The 14,151-nt window shown below is 37.5% G+C and overlaps 1 protein-coding gene across 1 annotated transcript; it reads right to left on the reverse strand.

Annotated features, from left to right (window-relative positions):
- Nucleotides 1-9,472: 9,472 nt before the first annotated feature.
- LOC107897795 (ankyrin repeat-containing protein BDA1) lies at nt 9,473-11,732 on the reverse strand. The gene is made up of 2 exons (XM_016823364.2): nt 10,765-11,732; nt 9,473-10,677 (listed from the first exon to the last, which is right to left on the reverse strand). The coding sequence occupies exons 1-2, from the start codon at nt 11,359-11,361 to the stop codon at nt 9,751-9,753; spliced, it is 1,524 nt and encodes a 507-aa protein (XP_016678853.2). The 5' UTR covers nt 11,362-11,732; the 3' UTR covers nt 9,473-9,750.
- Between the last annotated feature and the right edge of the window lie 2,419 nt (nt 11,733-14,151).

Consider the following 14,151-nt stretch of genomic DNA (forward strand, 5'->3'; position numbering starts at 1 on the left):
AATAACAACCAACCTGTAATAGATGAGCCAAACTCCAACCAAATTTTACCTGCGCGTACCAATGAACTCCATGAATCTCCATCAACACCTCAACCATCTCAGATGCCCAAAACATCAGTACATTATCTCTATATGTTATTCATTTACTTCAATGCTAATGTCTTTGATTTATAACTTAAGCATAATTACAATGAAAACTTTACATTTCTCTTCATGGTTTATAACTTTGTTTACATTGCCACAGGTGGATGCAGTAGTGGAACTTCCACCTCTATTAGTAACAACAAATGAACAGACTCAACTCAATCCAATGAACGCCAATCTCAATACCTTCGGAGAGGTTAGCCATCATAACAACTCAAACCCTTTGCATGTTAATCATATTCTTGATTAATTTCTTCTATTACATTGTTGTAATATTATTCTCTCTCCTTTTTTTTCTCAATAGGTACCACTGGATCAATTGATAGCATCACCTGACTTACCTAATGAATCTTTCCTTCATGGTTGGAGCTCCAATTTGAACCTCAAGCAGCCAGTATCTTTAGGGTTTGAAGGAAATAATCCTTCACTTCAAAATGATAATGATGCATGTCAAACAACATTACCTCCTTGTAGTCCTCTTATAATGGAGCGAACAAATTCATTCCCTTTGCCACTAGTAACATAGTCCAAACCCTATGCCTATTAAATATAAATAATTTATATTACGCGGTATGATTCTTAATTTATCTCTTATATTGTTCAGGAAGAAATGCTCCCAAAAGATGGAGTTTATACGAATCAATCGGTTTACTCGGAGCGCAAGGTTAACTCAGTTGAAACAAATCAATTTAATAAACATATTGGAAGTAGTCTCTCAGAAGATGGAGTATATACAGCTCAACCGGTTTACCCAGAACGTAGGGTTAACTCACTTCAAAAAAATACACTCAATGGTCATGTTGGAAGTAGCCTCCAACATGAGCTTCTAAGGTACGCACTTGATCGTTTTCTTAATTGTTTAATGAAATATTATTGTACTAACAATGAAAATTTTTCTACCATTAACATAGTTGTAGTTCTCAAAGGGGAGATTTAATCAATCCAAGTAGAAGGGTAACTTTTGCTGATCAATTTCAACAAAACAATGGAAACAATAATTCCAATGGCAACCAACAACCACTTGTGTACCCAAATTCAACCACTCAAAGCTTAGTGAGTATTAGTTGTTTACTCAAAATTAGTCGACATCAATAAGGTCTCACTATATAATGCCATTATACACTTTTCATTTTGGATCGAGCAGACTGGGGTTGGACTTTTGCATGGAAGATCTACACAAGTCAACCGACAAGCACCGACTTGGAACTCATATAAAGCAAATGACTTTGATAGGCCTTTGGCTTCATCAAGGTATCGAATTGATCAAACACAAACAAACTAAAATAAGTATGATGCACTTAATGTTTCCTTTGTTTGGGTTTCAGGTCACAAGCTAATGAGTTCCAATTAATTGGCAATTCTGATTCTCAACATTACAACTCCATTCAACCTAGATCTTCTACACTCTTAAGGTATTAAATATTTGTATAATACACATCAACCCATGATATTTAGAATCCTATCATGATGTGATCTTTGTATTTTGAATATAGGTCCCAGCAGCAATTAAAAAATTCATCACAACTGCTTAATCAAGTCCCCAATAGGCCAAATGCATCTGACTTGCTTCTCCAGCATTCCATGTTGACTAAGCATTCAATGCCTTCCCAGCTTATGTATTTTCATTATCTTTCTTTCTTGTTTTTACTGTATCTTACAATGTGCAAATATAAACTTTTTGTTGGTATTTCTTTTGTTATTATAGGTCCCAAAATTTATCCTATCAACAACAAGGTCAAGTTTCAATGGCACCTGGAGCATATAATCCTCGAACTTATAGCACTAGGTTGACTGAATCTTTCATGCCATTAAGGTACCTCTTATCTATCTTTCTAAATTTTAATATGAAATGGATAAATAAGGAGTGGTTCACCTTGTTTGTTGGATTTAGGACCTCAACACTTGCTCCTAATTGTCAAACCAATCCACTTGACGTATCGAATTTACGATACTATAACTCTTTGCAACCAAGATCCTCTATGCTTTCCAATTCTAGTTACTTATTATTCTAAAAAGAAGTTGTTTGTTTAATATGTTTAAGGTTTTCAACAGTATGATTCACAAGCTTATCTCTAACCCCTTTTTTTCTATTTAGTGGGAGGTACAACTTCCAAGATTTGAATGACTGTCGTGACCATCAAAGTGACCAGTTTAATTTGATGACAACTCAACTTGGTTCTCAAGTTTCCAACTCTATGTTGCAAGATTCTCCTATGCATTCAGGGTTATTATTTGCTTTCTTTTAAGTGCTGTTGGAATGGCATATGGAATCATTTTAAACATTATTAACCACTCTCTATTTTGAATCGTAGATCCTGTCAGTTGCCCCATCATCAGCAAGCAAGCAGTCAATTCTGGATACCTGGTTTATCAAAGTTGCCCCATCACCAACAAGCAAGCAGTCAATTCTCGATGCCTTTTTTATCAAATTCAACCTTTATAATTCCAAGCTGCCTGAAAGTTTAATTTTGCAAAGGCCTCAACAACAAGAAGGATTGTTGAACCAACTTGCTAGGCCCATTCCCACATATCCTCTCTCTGGGACTGGGACTGAGGCTGGTGCTGGGACCTCCATTTCAAGCATTGTCTTCAATTCATTACTTCAGAATGTAAAAGAAAAACCCTTTCTCGCTAGCTAAAAATATTTCTTGGAAACAAATACCCTTTTTTCATTGAACAATAAATTATATGATTGCAGGAAACTGGTGATACTTCTGTTGAGCATTGGTCTGCAATGCAACAAACTACCAGCATCTTGAGCAGCAGCAGCATGTCTGTTTGAAGATTGAACCAGAAGCAACTTTTTTGTTTAAATTTTGTATTTTTGTGATGTTAACAAGTTGGCAAGTAGCTTGATATCTAAAGCTAGTATTTTTAGATTTGAAATTGATGGATGTAACAGCTGAATTTTTCAGCTTTTCTTTTATAATATTTTAGTTGGCAACTTGCCAAATTTGGTAGGAGCAGTTACAGTTTAGGTAACTGACTTATTATTATTTTTGTAACTCCTTTATATTTTGAAATGGAAATGAAAGCTGTGGGATTTTGCTTCATCGGTTACATGCTGCTCTTAGTCTTTCTTTTGTTTTCATTGTTTTGTTTTGCTGTTGCTTAGTGAAACTTCCTTTTTGATTTAGTTGCTGCCAAATTTATCCAACAAATGGTAATCAGAGCCTCCTATCTTTGAGGACCTCTGTTGTTTATGTTTTAGTTTTTTCAAAGCAAAGTCAGTTTTTTGTGTTTTCAAAGTCAGTCTTGGTAGCATGAGTTTTGCTCCTCCTCCACCACCAGTTTTTGCTGGAGATAACTACCACATTTGGGTTGTCAAAATGAAGACATATCTTCAAGCACTTGACCTCTGGAGTGCAGTTGAGAGTGATGTCGAGCCAGCACCATTAAGAGCAAATCCTACCATTGCTCAGATCAGGCAACATGGTGAGGAACGAGCCAAGAAACACAAAGCTATGGCCTGTTTGCAGAATGGAATATCAGATGTTATTTTCACTCGTATCATGGCCTGTGACTCTCCCAAGCAGGCATGGGACAGGCTGAAAGAGGAATTTATGGGATCAGACAAGACCAGGCAGCAACAAGTCATCAACCTTAGAAGGGAGTTTGAAAATTTGAAGATGAAGGAGTCAGAAACTATCAAGCAATATTCTGATAGGATTATGGCTACTGTCAATAATATTAGACTCCTTGGAGAAGATTTCAGTGATAGTAGGGTTGTTGAGAAGGTTATTACCACCTTACCTGAAAGGTTTGAGTCAAAAATCTCCTCATTGGAGGACTCGAGAGATCTCACAACCATTTCTTTGTCTGAGTTGGTTAACTCACTCTATGCACTTGAGCAGAGAAGAGCAAGTAGGCAGGAGGAGAGTTTTGAAGGTGCTTTTCAAGCAAAGGTCAGAGAAGGCTCCAGCTCAAGCCAGAAAGCTAAGAAGCCTTGGTTTGAAAAGAGGGAAAGATCAAAGAAAGATGCCGGTAGAAGGAGGTTTCCACCATGCATTCACTGCAAGAAGACCAATCACCTGGAAAAATTTTGCTGGACCAGACCAGATATACAGTGCAAAAGCTGTAAGAAGTATGGTCATCATGAGAAAATCTGTAAAAGTCATGAGAAGGCACAAGCACAACCAGTACAAGCCAAGTCTGCCGAGGATGTCCAAGCTCAGGAGGAGCATGTATTTACAGCTTCATGTTTTGCAGCTAACAGCAAGAGCAGTTGGCTTGTGGATAGTGGCTGCTCACACCACATGGCTGCAGATGAGAGCCTTTTCAAGAACCTTGACAGGAGCTATGTCTCGAAGGTCAGGATAGGCAATGGCAACTTGATTGAAGCAAAAGGTAGAGGTGATGTGGTGATTCACACTGGTTCAGGTAACAAAATCATTTCTGATGTGCTCTATGTGCCAGAAATAGACCAAAATTTACTCAGTGTAGGCCAGCTAGTCAAGAAAGGCTTTTCACTAGTTTTCAAGAATGATTCTTGTGTTATAAGTGATGCTCATGGTAGGGAGATTGTCTCAGCACCTATGGGAGACAAATGTTTTATGCTGGATGTAAGTCAGCTTGAGAAAAGTGCATATACAAGCTCAGTTGACAATACTGATCTTTGGCACAAGAGGTTTGGCCATGTTAACCTCAAATCACTTGATTTGCTGCACAAAATAAACATGACAGAGGACATGGTGAAGGTTAGTGCAAGTGAAGGTGTTTGTGAGGTGTGTCAGCTTGGCAAACAAGCCAGGTTGCCCTTTTCAGCTAACCAAGCATGGAGGGCTCGAGAAAGACTTGAGTTGGTGCACTCAGATGTCTGTGGACCAATGAAGACCCCTTCACTGAATGGCAGTAAGTATTTTATACTGTTTATTGATGATCTGACCAGATTTTGCTGAGTTTATTTCATGAAACAGAAGTCAGAAGTGTTTGGAGTTTTTGGAAAGTTCAAGGCATTGGCAGAAAATCAAATGGGCTGCAGGATTAAGGCCTTGAGGACAGACAATGGTTCTGAATACTTATCTGAAAGATTTCAGAAGCTATGTGAGCAGGCTGGGATTCATCATCAGTTAACCACAGTGTACACTCCTCAGCAAAATGGAGTGTGTGAGAGGAAGAACAGAACAGTGATGAACATGACCAGGTGTATGTTGTTTCAAAGCAAGCTTCCAAGCATTTTTTGGGCTGAAGGTGTCAACACCTCAGTGTACCTGCTCAATAGGCTGCCAACACATGCTGTGAATAATAAAACTCCTTTTGAAGCATGGTATGATCTTAAACCAACTGTTTCCCATTTAAAATTGTTTGGTTGCAAGTGTTTTGTACTTGTCCCTGCAGAAAGAAGAACCAAGCTCGAGAAGAGGTCAGTTCCTGGTATATTTGTTGGCTACAGTAGCTGCAAGAAGGGCTACAGAGTATTTGATCCTTCAACCAAGAAGATTTTGGTAAGCAGGGATGTCAAATTCGATGAAGGAAGGTTTTGGAGTCTAGATGGCTCTAACACAAGTCAGTTTGAAGAAGAGCAGATTGACAGCAATCTGGAATTGGCAGAAAATGAAGTTAGTAATGCCAATGTAGATGATGCTCCTGTGAGAGGGACCAGGTCTATTGCTGATATCTACCAAAGATGCAATGTGGCCATTGTTGAGCCTTCAAGCTATGAAGAAGCTGGAAGAAGCAAGAGCTGGAAGAAGGCTATGGAGGCTGAAATCGACATGATCCATAAGAATGACACTTGGGATCTGGTAGACAGACCTGATCAGAAGAAGGTCATAGGTGTCAAGTGGGTTTTCAGGACCAAATTCAATGCAGATGGCTCTCTGAACAAGCACAAGGCAAGGCTTGTGGTGAAAGGGTACTATCAACAGTTTGGCATTGATTTTGAGGAGACATTTGCTCCAGTGGCAAGGCTGGATACCATAAAGCTTCTATTTGCTTTTGCTGCACAGAAACAATGGAAGGTCCATCAGCTTGATGTCAAGTCAGCTTTCCTGAATGGCTTCCTTAAAGAGGAAATTTATGTTGAACAGCCTGATGGATTTAAAGTCCAAGGAAAGGAGGACAAGGTTTACAAGCTGAAGAAGGCACTCTATGGACTAAAACAGGCTCCTCGAGCCTGGTATGACAGGATAGATGCTTACCTGTCTAGGCTCAATTTCGAGAAAAGTTTGAGTGAGCCAACTTTGTTTATAAAGAAGTCTAAAGATGAGACTTTGCTGATTGTCTCAATATATGTGGATGATCTATTAGTGACTGGAAGCAGGGTCGATTTGATTCAGGAGTTCAAGAAGAATATGCAAGACATGTTTGACATGACAGACTTGGGAATCATGACTTACTTCCTTGGTATGGAAGTAGACCAGTCTGATCAAGGCATTTTTATCAGCCAGCATGCATTTGCCTTGAAATTTCTCACTAAGTTTCATATGGAAAATTGCAAGCCAGTGAGTACACCTCTAGTCATGGGATAGAAGTTGAGCAGCTATGGAGATGAAGAAAAGGTGGATGAAAGAGAGTATAGAAGTCTAATTGGATGTTTGCTATACTTGACAGCAACTAGACCTGACCTTATGCATTCGGTCAGTTTGCTATCTCGTTTTATGCATAGCTGCAACACATCACATTTAAAGGCTGCAAAGAGAATTCTCAGGTATGTGAAAGGATCCTTGAAGTTTGGAGTGATGTTCAAGACAGGAGGTCAGCTGAAGTTATCTGGCTACTCAGACAGTGACTGGGGAGGTTCGATTGACGATATGAGGAGTACCTCAGGCTACCTCTTTTCTCTTGGTTCAGGAGCTTTCTGTTGGAGCTCTAAAAAGCAACAAACAGTTGCTCAATCAACTGCTGAGGCAGAGTATATAGCAGCAGCTGGAGAAATAAGCCAAGCTATTTGGCTTAGAAAATTGTTGTGTGATTTGAATGAGGAACAATTTGAGCCTACTGAGATTATGGTTGATAATCAATCAGCAATAGCTATCTCTAAGAATGCTGTTTTTCATGGCAAAACGAAGCACTTTAAGCTCAAATTTTATTTTGTTCGAGAGGCAGTACAATCAAAGGATGTGAATCTTGCATATTGTAGTTCACAAGATCAATTGGCTGACATTTTGACAAAGCCTCTTGGCACAATCAGGTTTGAATTCTTACGAGATTCGATTGGTGTTTGTTGCCTACAGTCCAATGAGGAGTGTTGAGCATTGGTCTGCAATGCAACAAACTACCAGCATCTTGAGCAGCAGCAGCATGTCTGTTTGAAGATTGAACCAGAAGCAACTTTTTTGTTTAAATTTTGTATTTTTGTGATGTTAACAAGTTGGCAAGTAGCTTGATATCTAAAGCTAGTATTTTTAGATTTGAAATTGATGGATGTAACAGCTGAATTTTTCAGCTTTTCTTTTGTAATATTTTAGTTGGCAACTTGCCAAATTTGGTAGGAGCAGTTACAGTTTAGGTAACTGACTTATTATTATTTTTGTAACTCCTTTATATTTTGAAATGGAAATGAAAGCTGTGGGATTTTGCTTCATCGGTTACATGCTGCTCTTAGTCTTTCTTTTGTTTTCATTGTTTTGTTTTGCTGTTGCTTAGTGAAACTTCCTTTTTGATTTAGTTGCTGCCAAATTTATCCAACAACTTCAACTTCTCATCAAGTGGGAACACCCCTAAGCAACTACAAGAAGGTATTGTCTCACCTTCATTAATATACAATTTTTTTTCTATTTTAAATTTGGATTTTTTAATTGATTCAGCAAAGAGCTCCAAGACAACAACGACCAACCCTTGCAAGGACTAGATATGGATTGGGAGAATCATCATCATCATCCAAGCGATTCAGGGTATATTGATTTGTCCAAAATACTCAAATTTAGTTTTGAAATGTTCTAAATATATTTTTTTTGTGCAACATTCAAGAGTAGTTTCAAGCTAATACTTGCTAGATTTCATCAATCATAGAAAGAACCATCCACATTGCTAATGCCACAGAGAGATCCATCCACAATGTCAACTCCAATGCCAATACCAGTATCTGATACTGAACATGAGAATAGGAACCTTTTATCGATGCACAATGAAACCAACACTAGTTCCAATGCTAGCAACCTTTCTAGTCCAAGGTTGTTCTGCAAATTCCATTTTGTTTATTTTTGAAATCCTGAATAATTTTTCTCTTCAATTTTGAGATCCTTACTTTAAAAATGCCTTATTACTTTCAGGCCAATAAAAAATTCATTGTATGATCCATTATTCAAGGGGATTGGACTGCCTGTTGATCCTCATTTGAGGATGTTTGCTACCATGTAATATTTGGTAATTGCTTTCATTATATACAGAACTATACAGTATCGTCAACATTGAAACCAACTGAAACCGATTCTGAAGCAGATTTTCCGTCAAGATTGAAGATTTTGATTTGATTTCTTAGGAGATTATCATAAGTTTCTTTATTTCTTTCGGTTATACTGTGTTTTTGATGCTTTTATTTTCAAGTATGAACTCATTTTCTAAGGAGATGAACCCTATGATGAATTTTGTCTTTTGATTTTTATTTTTCACAATAAATACTTAAATCTTGTTCACAATTATGTGTGGCTAATTCTTGCTTTGATATTTCTAGATTATTAATCCATGTTTGATGTGCTTAAATCAGAGGGGAAAAGACCCTGTTTGAGAGTAGATCTTGCATAATTGAGTAGAGTTGAATGCAATTCTAGACATAGAATGACATAAATTTACTGGATTAGAGTCAAATTTAATAGGGGAATCCATAGCACGATGCAATAATAGGGGTTTCAATTAGAAAGAAAATTTAATTAATCAACTTAGAGTCAGTTACTCTTACTTTCAAAAGAGATATTAGCATAATTTAGAGATTTCTACGGATCAAGATACTAAGTAAAGAAATTGCGTAATTTAGACTGATAGTGACAAATGAAATCTAGGCGAATTCTTTCTTGGTTATTGTTTCATTTATTGGTTATTACTCATTTATTTTTGTGATTTGATCTTTACTAGTGTTCGTTAGTTAATTAATTTGTTAATTTTAGTTTTAATCAATCACTCGAATTTATCGGTTAAATAATAGAAAGACAGTAATTGCTGGTAATTCTTTGTTAGAATGATATCTTTGTTCACCGTAATTATACTATTAATTGATAAGTGCACTTGACTTAATCGAATTTTTAATTAATTTCACAAGGTATCAATATTTTTAATAAAGTTTACTTATATTACAATATCTAAGTCATGGACATAATTATAATAAACATTTTTACATTTTATTTAATTAAATAACTTATTCTTTAAAATTTAAAAATTAGAGACAAAAGGATTCCACTTTGGGATTGTAGGAAACTTCATAAAGAGGAAGAATAACCAACTAATACTTTGCCACAGGCATAAGCAACACATTAACTCCCACACTCAATTTTATCATTACAATGAATAATGCGATAAAAGCATGCAACGCCACCTATGCTCCTCACTGAATCACTGCTTTCCCACTATACAAACAAACAAATTGTCACTCACACATCATACAAATCACATTCAAGAGACTACAAGGCCTTGTTAACCAGCTGAAACGATTAAGAATTCAACGAAGATCACTCAAAAGAAGTCGGAGTACTTCAATATGGTTTCGGTATTAAGGATAGCTGGGACAAGAATAAAAGCAAAGATGATAAAGGAAACGATTTGTACGAGGACGAACATCTTTGTTTTAGGCACAAACCTATGGAAAACATAACGGGCTATCCGGTATGATACTAGCAAAGCTAGGGATGTTGACAAGCAGTAATTTATTATGCAGAGAGCACGATAGGACAAGGGTATAGTAGTTTGAAGAGAAACCAAATATTGAAGTTTCCATGACCATGTGGAAACAGCAACTAAAAGCATGTAACAGGTCCCAAACAAGGAAAGGGTTATGAGAAGAAACAAGCTGATTGAACGACTTGGTAGGAGATATGCTGTTAACCCGATTGCTGCCCAAAATGTTAATGTGTTGTATAACCAAAACATGGATGATACGTCTATTAAATCTGACCAATTAATCTGATCATCGGCCGGTGGTGGGGGAGGACCTGGTAGGGGTGCAGTGCTGTCGGTTGATTCTAAAGATGCATAATACTTGATATGGTATTTCATGGATGAACTGTTATCAGCTTTCTTTGGAGGGCTTAAAGAGGCAGCGTAAGTGGCTGTTATAATTAGCACTGTCACTACTAGAAATGTATTACGCATCTCAAGCGGGATACCCTTTCTTCCTCGACCTGCCATTGTTGCAAATTTTTGAAAACATGACAACTTCGGCCTTAATAATTTGATGTGGATTGAAGAGATGGACTTATTGGGAAGCTCGGAACCACTCAAACCTCCTGCTTTTCTTATCAAATCTTTAACCGAGCCCTTATAATTATCCACTTGCCTTTCATCCAATGGACAGTCTGGTTGGATATCTAGAGCAGTGGATCCCTTCAAATTTTTGGCATTGATATGGTCTCGGCGCAAGTGTCCCAGCAATACTTTCACCACCTGTTAATTAGAAAATTCATGTAAATAACCCTTTTATCATATACGTATATACATCAATAATTGAGCTAACTAGCAAAATTAGCATACCTGAGGTGAGTTTTTGATAGCTGCAATGTGTAGAACTGTGTTGCCATCAATGTCTGCGCAATTAAGTAGTTCTTTCTCCCAACGTTGGGCAGCTTCGTGGCGGCTCCTTATAAGCCACCCCACCAAGACTTGAAATGCTTCAAACATGTCGTTTTTTACTGCAAGATGGAAAACCGTCTCGTCTCGAACAGTCACATCTTCAACAGCCTCGGGGCAAACCTCAAGGAACTTGATCAAAAGATCAACATCTCCAGTTTGAGCCACATGATGCAGAGGGGTCAAGCCTCCCCTTCCTTTAACACGAACAAGGCCTTCATCAAACTTGAGGAGTCGAAGCACAGCTTGAGTTCTGTTATTTTGCAGAGCCAAGTGCATGGGGCTAAACCCAGCTTGATTTAACTTTCTTGCAAACGATGGCTTTAAGTTGATCATCTCCATCATAAAATCAACATGCCCAGCACTGGCTGCTTCATGCAATGGAGTGTCAAGAAAAGGAACATGATCAATACGCTCCAAAACATATGGATCTTTCAGAATTAGCTCGTACAAGACATCAATGTTTCCTGTTTGTGCAGCCCCTATCATACTCCAATCCATAGCTACGGAGAAGTGGAGATAACAAATTATGCAGCAAATTTTCAGGCAACTGAGAAATAATGAAATTTGCAACAAAACAAAGAGAATAGAGACACATAAGACAATATAAAGGGAATAGAAGCTATATTTAGCAAAACACACAGCAAAGCAACACAATTTTATACATGACTTCAAACACGCTAGTCTGAAAAGAGAAACTTCTTAAAAGGTCGAAGGGAGCTTCCACACTCTAATTACGATTTGTTTATAAGAATAGAAAATATAGGACCCATTTTGGTTTAATGGCAGTGTTACTTTTTAAGGTTAGAGGTACATAAAATCGAAATGAAACCCAACATCCTTCACATCTAACTTAGAACAGGACAAGAACAAACAGCTATCATCCCCAGATCAAACACAAAGCAAGACAAGCCCACACATCCCAATCTCATTGTGCCTTGCAATATTTACCACAATTTCATTATTTTATACGTATGACTCAGTTCAACTCTTTCATGTGTATAATAAAGAAAGAAAGAAAGGCCTTTTAATTTAATTAAGGCACTTACGAATAGGTTAATATGCACATGGTGGAATTGCCTATAATATTGGAGGAAAGCAGTCGGAAGTATCCAATAATTGGAGTCAGTGGATCCACCGCGTACCCTACACATACTACTTTCTATTTCTTGCTTTTGAGAACTCCTTTATTTTTGGAGTAGTGGTTCTCCACACAGTGACACCACCATATTTTTAAAAGAAAAAATGAACATATATAAAAGAATAACGGATTACATTTTTTCTTTTGTTTTTTTGGTCTTTTGCTTGTTAAATTAACAATTTATATGAATCAAGGAATATGTCAAAGCTGGACTTTTGGCATACATTCATATTATAGATGAGATAGGTGATTCACATCGAAGTGTCGAGAGTCAGTAAGAAATTTGAAAAATACGAAAAGAGCCTCCATGGCTATCTCTGACATTAAAGTAGGAAGATCTCTTTTGGTGAAGAAGAGGAAGGGATCTTGTATTGGTGGTGGACTTAATAATGAGCCGGTCGTGGACCTCAATGAATAGTTCCCTTACTTATATAGGATTGGTGGTAGAGTCATGGGATATCTTGCAAAAATGTAACAGGATATGACTAGACCTCACTAAGATGAGATCAACCATTCTGTAGATCGTTGGCGGCAAGATTTCTATGATGTGTACTGGGAAGCAACGAATGTAACTGGGAGGGTTCCGATTGGATTTGATGGTGATTCCATAGGCAAACAAAGTCCCTGGCTAAGTGAAGAGGGGTGAGTGTTTAATTGAATTAGGTGAATAAAATTTCAAGTTAGTTGACTTTACGAACCTTGTTTTATCATCCTAATTCGGTTTAATTTTTTCGCAACAAGTTGAGTCGAACTGAATCAAGGTGAAATTGTTCAAGTTAAAGTTAAAAAAATAAAAAATGTCAAAATAAAATTGTTGCGCGGAAGCGTGTGAAAGAGTAAAATTATTGTACTGAAAAATCACACTAAGTTCAATTCCCAGGAAAGAGAGGTAGATCACGAAGATTACTTAAATACCAAGTCTTTCCTAGCCAGAATATCCCTCTATCGTAATTTAATAGCACAATAAATCACTACAATCACATTCACAAAATATGCAAAACAAATAATAAAGAACACCAGAATTTTAACGAGGTTCAGCAAATTTTGCCTACGTCCTCGGGCACTACCAAATATATTTCACTCCAAAAATTACAAGTGAAATTTACAAATAGAGAGAGAATAATGCCTTAAGTAGAGAATGGCAATTATGGGAAGAAGAAAGTAAGCAATGGTTAGGCCTATTTATAGTTGAGGTTCAAGGATCAACTTGCAATGTCCCTTTACAATTAGGGACCAAAATTGCAATTATCCCATGCCAACTTTTAACCCAACTTGCCAACCAATATTACTTTCTACTTTCGGTGCCCACCCCATTTGACTTTTCAAACAATGGTGGGTTCCAATAATCTCCACCTTGAAGATTTGATTACGATAATCTTATCTTCACACAATTCTTTCTGCTTTTGACAACAATACTTGATAGTGCCTTCTTCAACTGTTAAACTTGCAGGATATTAATCAAGTTCAAACAATGTTCGAACTTGGTTGCTGTTACCACCTTGGTCATCATATCTGCGGGATTATCTGTAGTCTTGATCTTCTGAAGACAAATTTTCCCCTCTTCAATAATTTCCCGCACAAAATGGAATCGTACGTCGATATGTTTTGTACGTGCATGATAGACTTGATTCTTTGCTAAATGAATAGCACTTTGACTATCACAATACACGTTAATATGCTCCTGAACCAACCCCAAGGTTTTAGCCATACCTTGTAACCAAATAGCCTCCTTTACAGCCTCTGTTACAGCCATGTACTCGGCTTCTGTGGTTGACAATGCAACTATAGACTGTAGTGTAGACTTCCAACTTATTGGTCCTCCAGCAAGTGTAAACACATAACCGATGGTTGATCTTCGCTTGTCCAAATCACCGGCATAGTCAGAATCAACGTACCCAATAACACCTTTACCAAGTGTATTATCCTGCTTGAACAGTAATCCAACATCCACGGTCTTCTGAATATACCGTAGAATCCATTTCACAGCTTGCCAATGTCCTTTTCCAGGATTATGCATATACCTGCTCACTATACTAACTGTCTGTGAAATGTCGGGTCTTGTACACACCATTGCATACATCAAGCTACCCACTGCATTAGAATACGGAACTTGCAACATGTATTCTCGTTCCGTATTCGTCGAAGGAGAT

Source organism: Gossypium hirsutum, chromosome A10 (assembly GCF_007990345.1).
Source record: "Gossypium hirsutum isolate 1008001.06 chromosome A10, Gossypium_hirsutum_v2.1, whole genome shotgun sequence".
In the NCBI taxonomy this organism is placed as follows: domain Eukaryota; kingdom Viridiplantae; phylum Streptophyta; class Magnoliopsida; order Malvales; family Malvaceae; genus Gossypium; species Gossypium hirsutum.

Excerpts from the sequence above, each read along its gene's own strand:
- LOC107897795 (XM_016823364.2), bottom strand. The coding sequence starts at position 11,361 with ATGGATTGGAGTATGATAGGGGCTGCACAAACAGGAAACATTGATGTC. Across the intron at positions 10,678-10,764 it reads CTATCAAAAACTCACCTCAG|GTGGTGAAAGTATTGCTGGG; the intron begins GTATGCTAATTT and ends TCTAATTAACAG.